The sequence below is a fragment of the Crassostrea angulata genome, chromosome 3, assembly GCF_025612915.1.
Source record: "Crassostrea angulata isolate pt1a10 chromosome 3, ASM2561291v2, whole genome shotgun sequence".
In the NCBI taxonomy this organism is placed as follows: domain Eukaryota; kingdom Metazoa; phylum Mollusca; class Bivalvia; order Ostreida; family Ostreidae; genus Magallana; species Magallana angulata.
Genome location: NC_069113.1, coordinates 40,508,172 through 40,526,504, shown reverse-complemented (window position 1 = coordinate 40,526,504; position 18,333 = coordinate 40,508,172). Strand labels below are relative to the sequence as shown.

At 33.6% G+C, this 18,333-nt stretch overlaps 1 protein-coding gene across 3 annotated transcripts in view; it reads left to right on the top strand.

The window, feature by feature from the left end:
- Positions 1-13,512, top strand: part of LOC128177624 (leukocyte tyrosine kinase receptor-like) — a 201,830-nt gene extending 188,318 nt beyond the window's left edge. For all 3 annotated transcript variants that reach the window (XM_052844424.1, XM_052844423.1, XM_052844422.1), the window contains exons 21-24: positions 2,849-2,950; positions 3,738-3,872; positions 6,325-6,415; positions 6,566-13,512. In XM_052844424.1, coding sequence (XP_052700384.1) covers positions 2,849-2,950; positions 3,738-3,872; positions 6,325-6,415; positions 6,566-6,988 — 751 coding nt within the window. In that variant the 3' untranslated portion in view covers positions 6,989-13,512. The remainder of the gene's footprint in view (positions 1-2,848; positions 2,951-3,737; positions 3,873-6,324; positions 6,416-6,565) is intronic.
- Positions 13,513-18,333: the final 4,821 nt, after the last annotated feature.

Genomic DNA, 18,333 nt, shown 5'->3' with positions numbered 1-18,333 from the left:
CAACCTGTTTAAAGAGTGTGCTTTTGACAAATGTTTAAACGTCTATAAAAAAACAAGAAGCAATTATTGTGAGAACTCTTGGTCAATTATTGTTCTGATTCTCATAGAGAGTTAAACGCCACAGCTGGCAGTTGGTGCATAAATTATCAATACTGCATAAGCAGGTAAGAGTGGGTGGGTACTAAATCGGCCATTTAAAATGCCATTTAATTATAAACTGCAACCGTTGATTTGACCTGTTTAACTGTTTGATCAAATAGTATCGTCACTCAACGCATCACTATATCGGCCAAAGTGTATACTCTCAAGCCAGATTTGCTTTAAACATTGATTTTTGTACAGCACAGTCTTTTTAATGATAGGTTGTAAACTTAATTGCATCTAGTGTTATTACAACACAGTGTGAGTGGCATTGACAGATCTACAATTAGTGTTGTTTATCTGAGTAAAACAGAAGTGGGGGAGATGCATTTAGAGAGAACCAAAACAAAGTTAATGGTTGTTGCTGCAAGCATTCATTGATTATTTGCATAATTGTATAACCTTTGCGAACGCAATTTCTCTTTATCTGGTCAATTATGCAGCTATTTTTTCTTATTATAAGTTCATCTCAGCAACGTGTATATGCACTGGCAAGTTCTTTATTTTGAACGACTTTTGCACTTTTTCATCTTCTCCTAAACTACTAGGCTATTTTGATCAATGAAACATAATTAACTTTGAAGTAGAAATTACAAGTTTTTTCATATAAATGTCATGCCAAATAATGCAGAAATAATCGTAATAAGGTGGCTAGGTTTAATATTTCTTTAGAAAAATTTGGTCAGTATTTTCAGAATATTAGTTTTCTTTAATATTGTTCATGTCCCTTGAGGTAAAACAGAAGCCAAAATTGTGGTGCAAAAGGTGCCCATAGAAATACTGGTTAGCACAGAGGAAATAGTTTGGATGAAAAACAATTTCTGAAATTGATATTGATGAAGTGTAGAGCAGAATTCATTGTCAAATACAGTGATGATGAAGTGGCTTATTTTTTATGCTGCTAGCTGATTATTTGTTCTTTACTGTTAAATGGTTGCATTATTTAAACAATAAAATGATTTATACAGTGTTTCATGTGGGTATGTAAATATTTGCTGCAATGATTCATTCTCTCTCTCTCTCTCTCTCTCTCTCTCTCTCTCTCTCTCACACACACACACACACACACACACACACAATTGTTATTATTGATCAGCATGTTACTTATAAGGAGCAGCAAATTCTTCAATATGTGAAGATTACCATAGTAGAATTACTTGAAAGTCTAAGGTCAGACCATGCAAAACCATGGAGTTTATGCTCTCAGTGTAGCTAAAGTGTTGATCAATCATGAAATAATTCAAACATAAACGTCAAAAGAATAAAACAAGATACAGAACCAATGAATGTTGGTAACATTTTCAATTACTGGTACATGCATATTTGAATAAACATTTTAAGGATTAAATTTAATCAGTGCTAAAGTGTACATATACTTGAATGTATGTATATGTGTATGCATGTTTATATGCGACTAAATTGATTTAAAGACTAAGTTAGTTGTGTGGTAATGTTTTTAATGGGTTTTCTAAAGGAAAAATCTGGATATTGAAATAGTGACAATGACAGACGTTCGGGCAGCTGCCAAATGAATACCTTTTATTGTACGGATAAATCCCTCTACAGTTTTCAAGATAGGAAGTTATTCTTTTGCAGATAACGAAATTGTACATATATCAGAGGTGTGCACATTGCTAGGATTTTGATTTCAGATAATTTATGAAAAAAATACCAGCTGTTGAACTTTGTCATTTATTTTTTTTTTTGCAAAATATTGCATATAGGGTACCCCTACTGTATGGATAACTCTTTCTACAGTGTTCAAGATAGGAAGTTGTTCTTCTCTGGATAGGTAGTGTTCATCGATTCAGGGTTGACAAATGGATTATGGATACTGTTCATACAAAAAAAAAACCTTGTTTGCTGTCACAATGACAGATTTTCTTTTGTTTCATATCAAAATACAAGTATACTTCTTCAAAAATAGTGGAGAATATATTCAAAGAAAGTAAATATTTTCAGGCAACTGTTGCAGTCCATGGTCCTCTTGTTAAATTATAGGTGATTGGGGATGCAAGCTACAAACGCTAATAACAAACTGTGTTGATCCTGGGGTTTTTAGCTCACCTGAATGGAAGGATTCATAAAAACGTTTAAAAATCTTATTCTCAAGAATTACAATGCTACAATTAGTATGCAAACATTCTTAGAAAAGATAGATTTTGAATTGTGATTGTAGACTAATACTGGGGCCCCTAGACGGGTTCAATGTTTAGCTTTAAAATATATTGGGAAAATATTTAAAAACTAAAATAAAATGATAGAATGAACTGTTGTTTAGGTGAAGAATGTAGCCAATGGGCCTCTTGTTATTAAGGTAGTATTGGACACTTCCATGTTGTGACGTATTGTTTATCGAAATAAACAATAAAATAAATCGTAATTTCATGAATAGTTTCTTTCCCAAAACTGTCACTTAACAGCATAGCCCAGTGGGTTAGAGGATTCTCTACAAATCTGTAAGTCATTAGTTCGAATCCCACAGGGGATTTTAAGATTTTTAGCTTTTCAAAAATTTTTAAAAGGTATATTTTGGTTAAATATTATAAATTTGAAAATTCTAAACCGATATAATGTACTTTTATTCACAATAATATCACCTGATGTCCCATACCACCTTAAGTACATTGTTCAATTGATAGAACACCAGTATTTAATAGATATACCCAAGAATTTACATATAAACTGAGTATCCTTATTTTTTCAGGTCAGACTACTATAGGAAGGGAGGTAAAGCTCTGCTACCCATAAAGTGGATGCCACCAGAGGCTTTCTTAGACGGCATTTTTACCTCAAAAACAGACGTGTGGTAAATGCATACAATTTCACTCCAGTGAACAATTAATATATAATATGCTATTATAATACTAAATAACAAACTGAGTTGGACTATATTTCTGTAGGAAAATGCTGTCATCTTTCCTGCGAGACCCTTAATATTTCCAAATGATTGGAGCTTTTTAGGGCAATGAATAGATTTCAATTTACTCCTTATCCCATAAGTTGGGAGTTTTCTGTGATATCACTTGTTTTTCGATCAAATAGGCAATATGAAAATAGTCAAAATCAGCGCACTGTAACGTTTTGTGTATAGTATGCCACTGACTTCAGTACTCCAACCCCCTAATGTTGAACAAAGGTGTGTGTTAAATATAAAGTAGAGCATAGATTAAAATAGGGAAAGTGTCTATTTAAGAAAATTTTCAGATTTATATGAAGAAAATATAAACACAAGATGATGAGAACCATCACTTTTATCTAAATCATCATCCATACTTGTACCATACTTTGGCTTAAACAAAGATATGGTATTAATAAAAAAAAAACAACAAGCATCTATTGTTGCTGACAAATTAAAATACAGTCAAACTTCATTATCTCGAACTAGATGGGAATGTTTAAAAACTTTGAGATATCTTAGTATACGAGATATTGAGAGTAAAATGCTGAAAAAATAAGTAGTTGGGACTTTCAAATCACTTCGACATATCCATTGTATTTGAGATATCAGTGTACGAGATATCGAAGTTCAACTGTAGTATCAAATGTCAGTGGATCTACTGTTTGTACCAGTACTGACTTTTGCTGTTTTGAAGGTCTTTTGGGGTACTTCTGTGGGAGATCTTTTCCATTGGTTACATGCCCTACCCAGGCAGGACGAACCATGATGTCATGCAGTATGTCACTAACGGGGGGAGACTGGAACCCCCAGAAAAATGTCCAAAGCCACTGTAAGTCTGTTGATTGCTGTCTTCAGTTTGTCAACATCATGCTGCAATGTTTCTTCATTTAATTTTATTTTTTCTCTATGCTAATGGATAAAGCTGAATATAAGATAAAGTACATTTGAACAGGACTAGATAGATTTGACAATGAATTATTTTGAATTTTTTAGGATCTTTTGCATCCTCGGTTTATAGCACAATCATATAAAAAAAAAATCATTGGATCAGATTTTGTTTTTGGCTGATGTTTGTTCATAATCAAATTGAAATATAAAATGTTTTGAAAGAAATTGATTAATGAAGTGAAGAAATCTCTGAACAGTATTTACTCGATGTCTCATTTTTTGTGCAATGCAAATTATACTCCTATTGCATTTTGACTCAATCCATCTCAGAGCAAGATGTATGATTTGTTACAGCTGATACTTTCAGTAGTTTTACTAGATTTTGTATTGACTTTATCAAATGACCCTTAATTCAATTTTGTGACCCGTACATTTAGCTTTATTACTGTTTTGCATGTTGGTGTCAATCTTGATCAGTTTTCAGGTGAAGAAGAATAACTCTTGATGAAAATGTTTAGTTATTCAATTAAAGTAATGGAGATGAAATAGTTTATTGACCCAATCGGTTTAGATATTGCGTGTTAGCGTTAGCTCTAGTTATTATTCTGTCATTTCATATCACAAGGTCGGACATTCCAATCAGACATTAATACATCACCAAGATGCTCAGAACAAGCCTGTTAGGACTTCATGGCTATGTAATCTTTGTAACACTGACTTTCAAATATTGACTGAATCAAATTAAGCTTGGTGCAACATATCTGCTACAATTAATGTAAACAGCACTGTTGCTTGTAACTCCTCACCTAGACGAGTTAAGTGATATTCGCGGTTATCCCCACATTATATATTGATTTGTGTGTCTGTTTTGGAGACCAAAAGTCTTTCTTAGCATAGATGATTTATGTAACAATTCTGAGATCAATAGATGTCGGTTAAGATGTCATTATAACTCATTCAATTCATCCAATCAGAGTTGAGTAAGACTTAAGAAAGCAAGGTTAAGTGCATTCTATACCCATATACAGACAAAAAAGCACTTAAATTTGTTATTGTAGTCAAAAACTTAGATCAGGTTTTGTCACTTGACCTCTTATCTATTTCCTTCATAAACAGAAAATACTCGTTGGATGTCTGTAATGTCCTATAATGGACAAATGATGTCAGCTGGCTTAATCCCCCTCTATAGGGTACTGGGTTTGTGGGAGTTTATTAACGGGAGGGATCCTCCATACACCATGACTTTTACTTTTATGAAAGTACGTCACAACATGGCAATTTGAATGCATTGTGAAATAGTTTATATCATAATTTGTTGACTATCTCCTTAGTGCAATGGGTGTAGCTCCAATCTACTGATCTGCTGGTCCCAAGTTCAAATATAGCAGGGACTTTTATTTTCATGAATAGAAGTACAATTTAAAATATTGATTTTTTTCCCCAAAAATTTCGATTTTTTTTCTGTCATTTTCAAGTCTTAAACATGCTAGAAATCCATATCTTTAAGTAATTTAGAAGTTCAGGTATGTATGCAGAACTTTTCCCAGGTGTGTGGAGGACCCTTAAGTATAGTTAATGACAGCCTCATAGATTATGTCAAAGGTCATCAGATTCTGTTTAGAACACTGCTATACCATATTTCAACAAACAATAATGTTTACTCACTTTATTTTAACTTTTGAAGTCAAAAGATTAATTTGTCTTGTGCATTAATTGATATTTGTTGTTTGATTTCAAAGTCTTTTTTAAAATTTTTTTAGTCAATACCAATTACATATGTATCAGTACTAGTACTGGTTTTTGGTCTCAAAACAGACAACCAATTTTAAGCTATTGACACAAAAATGACACGTCACTGTGCAATGTCAGAACTCTTGCTACCCACTACGCAATCTTAAAAGTTTGTATTGAATGATACTTACATTGAAGCACAGTTAATTTAGCTACACTGCAATAAATTAGCCTAAACATATATGTACCAGTACCATTGATGTAGATCATTATGCAAAGATTTGAGAAGTATCCACAATAATTACCTGGTATACAAGTTTGCATCAAGGTGGAAATGAAATGAGTTGTTACTGTATACAGGGTTATTTTTGCTCCAATTATTTTTCACCCTTGTACAATTGCAAATAGTTTCGCCCCGTCTTGAATTTGCCCAGAAGGAGTTATGTTTAAAGAGAAATAATTAAAAACTTTTGAATTTGCCCAGTCTTAAATTTGCCCGCTGTCAACGAGGGTGGAAGGCGTAAAAATTAAAGGGGGAGGCGAATATTTCCCTGTATACAGTATGTACTTCATTTGTTGTTTAGTGGAAGAAAGTTGACATAAATCATTTAAAAAATTTTGGTGATCTGAATTACAGGTATGACTTGATGTGTGAATTACAGGTATGACTTGATGTGTGAATGCTGGGCAACCAATCCAGATAGCAGGCCGACCTTCACAGAAATCTTAAAGGAGCTCAAGAAATTCTCTCAAGTGAGACGCTTTAAAGTCTTTAAATTGTGTCATTAGAATAGTTATAAATTTTTATTGCATGGGTTCCACAGGTATGAATTAAAGTAGTATGTTTATATGTAACATTGTGTCTGAAACTGAAAGAAAGACAACTCTTCATAATCTTTCCAGTGCCCCCAGATTCTCACTGCAGAACTACCAAAGTTCTTCATGGTGCCATTCCAAAGCTTCAGCCCTACATCTCGGGCTCACTCTGTGAGTGAGGACGAAAGTGAACTTACTCCAGACTCGGACACAACGGAACCACTGCTGACCCCCCGTTATCAGGGAAGCCTGAGGTCCTCGAAGAAATCGGCTTCTCCCAAAGACAGCTTAAAGTGTCCATCGCTGCGTGTCAACCTCCAGACAGACAGCTCATCTTGTGATAAAAAGACAGCATCTCGCGATCCATTCCCTTCACTTTGTGACATCACATCTTTGTGTGAAAATGAGTATGAAACTCACACCTCTGACTCAAGGTCCCAGGCTACTGCTGCTCAAGCTACCGAGAATAGTCCTCTTGTTAACTTGCCACAATTCAATGGCTCAAATTGATACAATTTAGTCTTTACCAGTAGTTGTTTTGCTTTTTTTAATACAATGTACAACAAATCAAGCAAATCCTCGGAGGAAAATATGAGAAAAATACACCACAATGTCATGATTTAGTTGTATAGTGAATAATTTTGCTTGTATTATGGTGAATGTCCCAATTTGTACTAGTTTAATACAATTCAGACTTTAAAATCTGAGTCAAACAAACTAGTCTGGTTTGGAGGGAGGATAAGCTTGGTCTGTTATGATGCCTGCCTGTCTATATCTTTATTCTTAGATTTAAACATCATCTCATATATTAACTTCAATCGATCATCCTTAAAATTGAGAACATAAATGGAGGAAAAGGGGGCAGTTAACTTGAGTTATTATAAGTATCATAACATTTCATGCAATACTGAGATTACCAGGAAAATCTTCATTAGAATGGAAGTTGGGTATATTAGAGGGGGCCCCTAATTCTAGTATGAGGGGTTGCCTTATAGATACTTTTAAATGTTAGCATAGTCCCTTTGCTGGAGACACTTGTGTTAAGACTATTTGTCCTGATCATATTGAGACGTACGTTGTAAAAATAAAAATTGTTAAGCGGGAAACTAAAATTTTCATCAAAAATCAAACAGATGAGACAACCATCTGTACCATTTCTATTTTAAAGTTTTGTTAAAAGTCTGATTTATTTAATAAATTTATATTCATCAAAATTCATCTTGTAACAAATTTTGCATAGGTTAAAAAGATCTAACTTGGTAATGTGTTAATTATACTATGATACTGGCTATCTCACTTACCTTACGGATTAACTTTAAAAACTACTTTGTTGGTTTATCAGTGTGTAATGGCTGCAAGCACAGCATGTATTTATGTTCTTCAATAATTTTAACAGTTCTGTATCTTGTGCTCCAATTAAGTAAGCATTTTAACAATAATTTTTATCTTTCTTTTAATTATTCATATATAAGTATTGATATTGTTAGTATGTAAAGTAAGGTATTTTGGTTGTCACATTAACAACATAGAAGAGTCAGACTGGTAATGTCATACAGTTGGATAATTGATATTATTTAAACAATAAAATGCTTTCTCTGGTGATTCATTCGGGATATGAAGGTAGCCACATTGCAGAAAAATACATAACCCGCATTATGGGGTTTAATGCGGGTTATGTAAATTTTTCCTGCAATGATCGCTACCTTCATTACCCGCATGAATCATCAAAGAAAACATCTTATTATTTATATTAACATCTTTCTTTTAACTTATTAATAAATTGATTATGAAAAGTTAGTAAAATTCACTAAAATACTATTAACGTACATAAGTATGTTAGCTAATAGAAACAGCCAAATCGTCTCCTGTGAGACTTTGAGTCTGGCGTTGTCATGAATATTTCGTGCAGTTCGTGATTTTACTTACGTCACTATAGGTTCAGACCAATCGATGAACAGGGGTGTCAATTTCAGTCCTGTTATATTCAGCCGCTGTAGATTTCGACCAATTGGTAAATGGGGCGTGTAGATTTCAGTCTGGCTGTTTCTATAGAGCTATGAATTAACTATAATTTTCTGTAAGAAATAGAGGAAATTATACTTGGTAGATGTAAATATTCAGTTTTAAATTTACAGATAGGGTATAAATAGTTTGTGCCATCCTTATATTAATAACCATAGGATTTTTGAGGAGTGCAAGAGAAAATGCTCATGGACATTTTTATTGTTTACATACACTTTAAAGGTGATGAATTAGGCCTTCAAAAGAATATTGTAGTTTTGATAGTATTTTTTGGCTTTATTTTTTAGAAAAATAATTTTTTACACACACACACCCATTGCAAAATTTTCTGGATCTGGGCATGAGTACATATGTACTGAATAAACAAAAACTACAGAGGATGAAAGTTCTGTGTTGTTTATGCTCTGTGATCATTGTCTTGCTCACAAATCCTTATTCATAAGGTAGTGTCTGTTTTTAGCTCGTCTTATCAGAAGTTTTATGTGAGCTCTTCCGATCTTTTGTCTGTCGTCACCATTGCAGATGTCATCAAAAACTTTTCACATTTTCATCGTCTTTTTCATAACCACTTGGCCAATTTCGATGAACTTGACACAAATCATTACTGGGTGAAGTTTAAATGATGATTCATGTTTTCTTTAAAGGGGAATGCTTAGAATTATTGAAAATTATTTTGTATTTTTCAAAAATCTTAAAAGCCATTTGGCCAGAAAAGCTGAACTTGTGCATGTTTATGCATCCTCAGGAAGTGTAGATTGAAGTTTGTTGAAATCATGATCCCTGGGGGTAGAGTGGGACCACAGGGAAGGGGTTTGGAATTTTTCATTGAAATTAGAGAGAGAGAGAAATCTTTTTCCAAAAAAGTTGTAACTTGTGTGGTGTGTGGAAGTATTCTAAGGTATTGTAGATTAAAGTTTATTCAAATTATGATCCTCTTGGTTAGGTCTAGCCTATAGGGGGGGGGGTCGAATTTTCACATACATCTTCAATAAAACAATTCAGCCATAAAAGCTGTAACTTTTGTTTAAATTTGTTGCGCAGACTATAGAGGATTGATATTTAACATTTTTATTTTACTTTATTAAGATCTACTGAACAAAATTTTTAAGATATTTTGAATTTGATATTACAGTGCTGATTTTATCAAGTTGTGGCTATTGTTGCAGAGGTGAGCATTGTGGCCCCTTGGATTCTTTTTTTTGGGGGGGGGGTTCAAGAAAAAAAGTCTTGACAGCCATGATTTTGATTTCCATGTGACTTTATACCCCCCGCAAATGAAGTTAAGGGAGGTATATTGGTTTCACCCTGTCTGTCAGTCCATCTGTCTGTAGATGCAATTTTGTCCCTCTATAGAATTCTTTACTAGTGCATGGAACAGTGAAAACACTAAAACTGAGGAAATTTGAAACAACTAATTGCATCTGCCAAGGCTCCAATTAGAAACGCTATTAAAGTAGCATTGCTTGGCTATTTTCATTTACTGAAAAGGGAGAGGTTATTGTCACTCTTTTGTTTATTTTCTTTAAAACAAATGAAAAAAATATCATCTAATACAGAAGTTTGTGAACGTATCACATAAGTTTTTACAGTGGAGTTCTGACAATTTTGATTTTTTTTCTTTAACTAAATTTTTTTTTACAATTCTAGAGTTTTTTTTATGTCCCAAACCTTTATTATTCAATTTAATTATTTGTCCATTTTAAATAAGCCTTGCGGGGGCATTAGTCCCACTAGGACAGTTCTAGTTTACATTATCATATTTTATGTTAGTAAATATCATGGATATTGTTTAATATGTGATTATACATGTATTACAAAAACTTACTGGAGATATCCAAATGAGCCAGGGCTATGTCAATGTTGGATGTCCATTGCATTGAACTGTTATTGTTATTAAGTTAGAGCTCACCCTAATTGTTATATAATTTAATCATTAGTAAAGGGTGAAATAAGCTATTTTGATCACCAGTCATCTGTGGTCTGTTCGTCCACCTGGTAACTTTTTACCATAAACTGTCCAATTACTTATCAAAAAATGATTTTTGAGAATATGCCCTTTTGTACAATAACCCTTGAATTGAATTTAATTAGATCTTGAAAGCTTTTGTTTTTTATTTAATGTAAGAATGCTAGTCAGCAGGTGAGCGATGTGGCCCATGGGTCTCTTGTTTGTTATTCCTATATTGGTAACTTTTTTGTATGTAGTGTGTCTTTTATAACAAAAAGGTTACAAATGTTCCATTAACAATGTTAAAAATAGTTATATTATATTTAATAGATCATAAACATTTGTTTTGAAAATATTTGTATTTTTATGTATTAATGTAAAGTGCCCCATTTAGCTTTCCTTGAGGAAATGGGGAAGCATTGCCTCAGCAAATGTATTTCATTGCTTTTGTCATTGCAACTCTTGTCCCTTTAAGATTTAATTTTTACTGGTTGTCTACAGAATAATATGTTGGGTTGCTTAAGTCCACAGAAGGTAAGGCGAAGCAGACCGTTCCGTTCTATGTACTTTAACATCTATGTACTTTAACATCCCAACATATTTCAGCAGTCAGTCAGTAGCAAACCTAATAAGTGTGTTGTCAAGGATACAGTTTTTTGTTTATTGATGAATTGGTGAAAGAAACATAATGGAAATGATGTAACAGCCGTTATGTTGCCATCTTTTGATTGCTACTTGCCGATTATGGATATATAGTCGGCAATCACGTGATGCGTTTTATCCAGTTACGTTGCAAGATTTTAGTCTGAGGCAAAACAAAGATTAGAGACAAAATATAGACGGCAACATGTTTGGCGCAACCTCATTTTTTTTTTTAATTATAGGCAAGACCTAGTTATAAAGATGTTTGAATGGACCTATACTTCTAAGAACCATTTTAACATGAGCTTGGATTTGTGTACGTGTCTCAAAAAGCTTGTATCAAAAAGGCCTGTCTTTCATTGCTGACCACTTAGATGGTTCTTTTAAATCAACAAGATATGCCTGGTTGTTGAGTTAAGACTACGCAATCTGTGCATATTTCACGTGAAACCAGCGTCATTTTGTACTTGCTTAGATGCAACAAAGAGATAGTTACACCCTACCGAAAGTCCAATGTCTTGTTAATTTGGTTCAAAGTTGTTGTTGGTTTTGGGGGTTTTTTTTGGGGGGGGGGGTGCGTTAGGTAAACTTTCAGGGTTGGTGCAGCTCAATTCAGGCTTCGAATTTTGTACTTTATCCGTATTTCATGTTAGAGAACAAGCTATATAAAAGATTAATAATGACAGATTTCAAGTAACTTGGGCTATTCTTTGATCAACAGCCGATACCAGATGTCGACCAAAAGGCACAGCAGTGTTGCATAGACGCACTGTCCTTTGACCAAAAGGAGCTTCTCTCCCAGTAAGAGCGACTGTTTGACATTTTGAGGGTTTGTAAATATGTGTCTAGCTGCATGTAAGTGTACACAAGTCAAAAATTATATTTTGGTATATTTACTTGAGCCACAAATTTTACACGATCACCTTTTGATGGGAAATTCAAGTTGACCCATTCCTTGGTTTTACATTTTGATTTCAATCGATTTTTATTGGAAGTGGAACCAACTATTTGAAAAAGTTTCAATTCAAATTGATAGGTGATGTTTTTCTTGTCTTTCGCATTGGATAAAAATTTCTATTATAATAGTACAAAATATTTTGAAGCATTTCCTTGTGAGAAATGTTATCATATTTTGAACATTTAACAAACCAACTGTATTGATGGATACAAATTATTGAATGGGAAGTATATATTGATGATGCTGAATAGTGAGTAAACAAATGAAGTGTTATAATGTTTCTAACGGCTGAAAAATAATAGTTGTTTTAAGGTGGTATGGGACATCTGTCGATAAGTACATCATAATTGAAATGCTTTCAACGGTTTTGAATTTTCAAATTTTACAATATCTAACAAAAAAAATAGCTTTTAAAATTATTTTGAAAGGTAAAAATTGTAAAACCCACAGTGGGATTCGAACTCATGACTTACAGATTCGTAGTAAACCCTTTAACTCACTGCGCTACGCTGTTAGATGACAATATTGGGAAAGAAACTACTTTTATAACTGCACTTAATTTTATTGTTTATTTCGATAAACAATACGTCACAACATGGAAGTGCCCCATACCACATTAAAATACATAACAAGAACTTTCTTTCTTATTTCATCATGTAGACCTATATGTTCTGTATCTTTTGCCAATTTTACTGGATAAATCGATAAGTATAATAAATTGCCACAAAAAAGTATTTCACTGAATAATTTTATCCAGTTCTGACACGCAAACAACGATTTTCAACATGCATTCAGATGGACAACCAAACATTTTGTGTTTATATGGGGCATCATTGTGAAACATGATTCTGTGTATAATTAATACTTTTGAACAGTTTTAGATATAATGCATGTATACTATTTTATGAATGTTTCATAATTTCTTTTCATTAGTACTTCTTTTTAAAAAAAAATTAAAAATAGCACGGATCCCATGTTTAAAAAGTCGATTAAATATATACTGTTGATTTACGGTCTTCTTTTATCAAATATTTCACGTCAAAAGGCAGGTAACTCTTATTTGTCATATAGGCAGAGTTGCGTGCTGTGCGTGCGTGCCTGTGTGTTGGAAAATGTTCTACAATCGCCAATTTCTTGACTCTTTTAAACTCCGTTTATTTAGTACGTATTGTCCTTCCATTAGTACATTACATACACCATAGACCCAAGAAAGAAACTTGACATTTGACAAAAACACTTCTTGTCTTTATGTACTCTGACATCAATGTATGAAATACATTGATAATCTCACTTTTTGTTTCAAAACTATTTTTAAATGGCTTTATAATTATCAATTTCTTTTTAAATTCTGGACCAGGTTGCAGGTACAAAAAACATGAGTTTGTTGAATGTAAAATACTGTAATTTTGATAAGTGAATGTTTGCCGTTGTTTCGACAACACAATCAGATTTATTCAGAGTTAGTGTAGAGAAAAAACATTAAATGGATGTAAATTATTCTTCTGAATTGTTCATCATGTAGTCTCATTATCGGCTTGGGGTCGTTGATGAAGAGTGAGTCATAATTCGTGGAAAAATGTTGCTTAGAATTGTTGCATAGTATTTCTGGAATTTTATTTATATAGTTTTATATTAAAATAGCACGTTGTGGCAACGCACTAGGAAATAAAACGCATTTATAATAGGTTCTTTTATTTTCAAATCGACATCAACAACTTTAGCTCACCAGAGTCGGATGCTAGGAATGCTTTAACTTGGGTGGAAGCATCCTCAGGTAGTGTAGATTCAAGTTCGTTCAAATCATGGGGGGGGGTCAAATTCTTACATAAGAATTTATGGAGAGAAAAATTTTGTCCTCAAAAACCAGTCGGCCAGACAAGCTGTAACTTGTGTGGAAGCATCCTCAGGTACTGTAGATGCAAGTTTGTTCAAATCATTATCCCGAAGGTAGTGCGAGTCACAATAGGGGTCAAATTTTTACATAGGAATATTTATTTAGAGTTATATCTTTAATGAAGATTCAAGTTTGTTCAAATCATGAGTCCGGGAGCTAGGGTAGGGGCCAAAAAGGGGTCGAATTTTTACGTAGGAATATTCAGAGAAAAATCTTAAATACAAATTGGGATGACAAGCTGTAACTTGAGTGGAAGCTTCCTTAATTGGTAGTGTAAATTCAAGTTTGTTCAAATCGTGATCCCTGGGGGTAGGTTGAGGCCACAATGGGGCGGTGGGGTCGCTGGGTGGGTGAATTTGTACATATTAGGTTATGAATGTGATTATTTTTAAGAAAGCAACTTGACATTTGTTTACTCTCGTTGTTAGACTGTGGCACCTGGGCAATTTTCGGGCCACACAAGAGGTTCAAAGTTTGATGTAGGTTTATGTTTATATAAATAGTTCATCTTCTTGAGAGCTGCAATGCTCAATATGTAAAATGAATATGAAATCATCCAGTTTCAAAAGACGCTTAATTTTTATCATTAGAATATGTGGAGAAAATTTTTATCTTTTTATACAAGATCTATTTTACTACATTGTTCAGATATTTTGTATAAGACACCGTAAAGCTGAGTTTTTCATGGCTGTTATTGCTTTTGTTAGCAATATGGCCCATGAGCCTCTATCTAACATACTTTGGAAATATGACTGAGAGTATGATTGATGAATATTATCTATCGTCATTCGGAACGACCAAAGACACCAGTAATACCAGTAGGCCTACACCATTTAAATTAATTTCAAGAAGAAATAAGGTCCTTCATGAAAGCGAAAGTGCGAAGATGCGGTACGGTGAATGGCGAGTTAAAGTGTGAAGGAGTTGCAAAAGTTATAGAACTAAGTACCACTTCTTCGCAACGTAGCAGTTTAGCCTTCGCACCTCCGCTCCTTTCCCTTCGCATTTTTATTTATTCGCACTACAGGCCAAGGTGCATTTGGCCCCATCAGATTATTATTTAAAAAACAACAAATGTCCATTATATAAACTTACATAATGTACCGGGGTATGTACAATTAATCCTATGCTAACATCAATTTATGCGCTGTCACGCTAAATCTATATAGCAGATGCGTATACCCATTCCATCTTTACCTTCGCACAAGGGCGTAAGTGCGTGGATGCTAGTAGCTCCATCAGAACACCAGAAGACATTGATATTCATTTTAGCTCACCCACGCTGAAAGCTCAAGTGAGCTTTTCTGATCACATTTTGTTCGCCGTTAGTCTGTCCGTCTGTCTGTAAACTTTTAACATTTTCGACTCCTTCTCCACAGCCAATGGGCCAATTTCAATTAAACTTGGTACATGTATAAAGCATCATTAGGGTGAGGGGAATCAAGTTTGTTAAAATAAAGGCCGCACCTTCTTTCAAGGGGAGATAGTTAGGAATTATTACTAATTTTTAAATCTTTAATCTTTAAAAATCAGTGTGGCTAGAAAAGCTGAAACTTTTGTAGAAGCATCTTCAGGTAGTGTAGATTCAAGTTTGTTTAAGTCATGATCCCCGGGGGTAGGGTGAGGCTACAATGAGGGGGTCGATTTTTTACAGTGAAAGATATTTTTAAAATCATCTTCTTCATGACCAATGGGCGAGAAAAGCTGTTACCTGTGTGGAAGCTTTCAAATTTGTTTAAATCATGATCCGAGGTCCTTGGGGTAGAGTATGGCCACAGTTAGGGGTCGAATTTTTACATGGGGATGCATAGAGAAAAATCTTTAACAGTTGTCTTCTTAAACAACCAATTGGCCAGGAATGCTTTTACTTAACTGTGTAGAAGCATCCCTTGGTATTGTACATTCAGGTTCGTTCAAATGATGATCCACGAGGGTAGGGTGGGGTTCACAGTAGGGGGTCTTATATTTACATATAGGAATGAATAATAAATTCTTCTTAAAAACCAACAGGCCAGGAATGCTGTAACTTGTGTTATTATACTTTGTTAATGAAAATCATTTTGAATCGGGTATTCCAAAGGAAAAATTCATTGAAATGATGAAAATGGCGGACGGGGGGCTGCCAAAAGGGTACCCTTATTGTACGGATAATTCACTTAAGTTTTCAATTGTACATACATCAGAGGTGTGCATATCGCTAGGATTTTGATTTCTGATAATTCATGAACAAGAGGCCCATGATGCTCACCGGAGCAACCACTAGACATAATAAAATCAGCTTCAAGAAGCCATGTCCTAAATATCGGGACAATGAATGAGTAAAATAGATCCTTTATTTAAATATTTTCAAAATTGTCTTCAAATGTTCTTATGTTGAGCTCGATGTTTTCATATAAAGCATTGCCATTCTCAAAAAGATCTTTAACAACTGTTCATATAAATATTAACCTACATCCAAATTTGAACCCCGTGTGTCGCCTAAGAATTATCAAGGGCCACATTCTAAATAACTTATAATCAACAAATTGTAACATGATTGCATGATAGTATATGCTATATATTTTTTTTAAATGATCAATGGAAACATTAGAGATCCTTCCCCCACCTATTATAGTCTCATCTTTTTTTATTTGATTTTTTTTAAAGATTTTTCTCTATATAAATTACACCTGTCCACCTGAGGAGGCTTTCTCTGAAGGAAGGAGTCTTCTCGTTATCATACATACTTCTTATAATAAGAAACTTATGAAATTTTGACACAGTGAAACAGATCATATAACCAAGTAATTCTATCAGTTTAATTAAATTTGACCTCTTTGATTTTGCATAAAGGTCAGGTCAAGGTCACTTCCTTTTTCCTCAACTTAGAGTATGATAAATCTTTGCAGTTATGTAGACATCTTTTTAATATATGAAGATTCTTTTCTTCAGTGAAATGATAGAATATGAGAATGCCTTTCAGCTCATACTACTTTTAAAATAAATATTCAAACTAAATTTGATATTGCTTAGCCCGCATTTTCTCTGATTCTCTTAAATTTGGAAGAAATTTTGATTATTTTTTTATGCTTCCAATATCAAGATATTTCTAATTTTTACGTATATTGAAGACTTTATATAAATATATAAGATATAAATTTACAGAAAAGCTAATTTATTGACCATTTAATAAGAGAGAAAAACTGAATTGAATGATTTTTCACACAAATCAATGTATAGAATGGGCGCTTTAAAAAGCTTATAAAAATGTAATTTGATAGGCAAATAATATTTTAAAAACATGTTCTGAACCCCAAGTAGCCTATCATTAGTTCACATTAGTTTTTAAAAAATCCAAAATTAATGTTATTGTTTTTAAAATGCTAACACAGACTCATTAATCTACAGCAATTCTGAATTACAAAACGTGGTATTTACCTACGCCAATATTCCACCAAAAATACATAGTCCTTAATAGATTCTAAACATTGATTACTATTTCTATGCCAAATTGTATGATAGTGAAAAAGAAAGAAAATATACTTTATTAAATACAATATTTTAATTTCCTTTCATCTTGATTTAATGAACAATTAATCAATTTACGTTTGACAAGTCGAAAACCAGAAAAGACTCGCCATGTGTAATTTTTGCCCTTCTTCACTTGGAAACCGTTTCGCATTGTCGTAAATTCGCCCAGACACAGTTGTGTTAAAAGAGAGTACACTTGAGGTATTGAAATTCGCCCAGTCTAAAATTCGCCCGTGGACGACAGAGGTGAAAGGGCGAAAATAAAACAGGGGCGAAATTTTTCCTGTATACAATAACAGCTTTTCTGCGGAATTGATTTTAAAAAAGAAGATATTTCTCATCATGAATTGAACAAATTTGAATATACATGTGCATACACTACATGAGGATGCTTCTACACAAGTTACAGCTTTTCTGGACAATTGGTTTTTTAGAAGTTTTTTGATGATTTTTCTCCATATATTTCTTTATAAAAATTCGACCTCCTATTATGCCCACATTCTACCCCCGGGGATCATGGTTTGAATAAACTTGAATCTACAAAACCTGAGGATGTTTCCACACAAGTTGCAGCTTTTCTGGCCGATTGATTTTTGAGAAAAATCTTTAAAGATACCAGCAAATCTTTAATAATTCTTAATCATCTCTTTTTGAAAGAAGGTGTGATCTTTCATTTTAACAAACTTAAATTCCCTTCACCTAAGGATGCTTTGTGCCAAATTTGGTTGAAATCCTGGAAAAGAAGTCGAAAATGTAAAGTTTACAGACGGACGGACAAACAAAACGCCACACAGACGCCAGACAAAAAGTGATCAGAAAAGCTCACTTGAGCTTTCAGCTCAGGTTAGCTAAAAAAAAAAACAGCTGTTGAACTTTTTGGC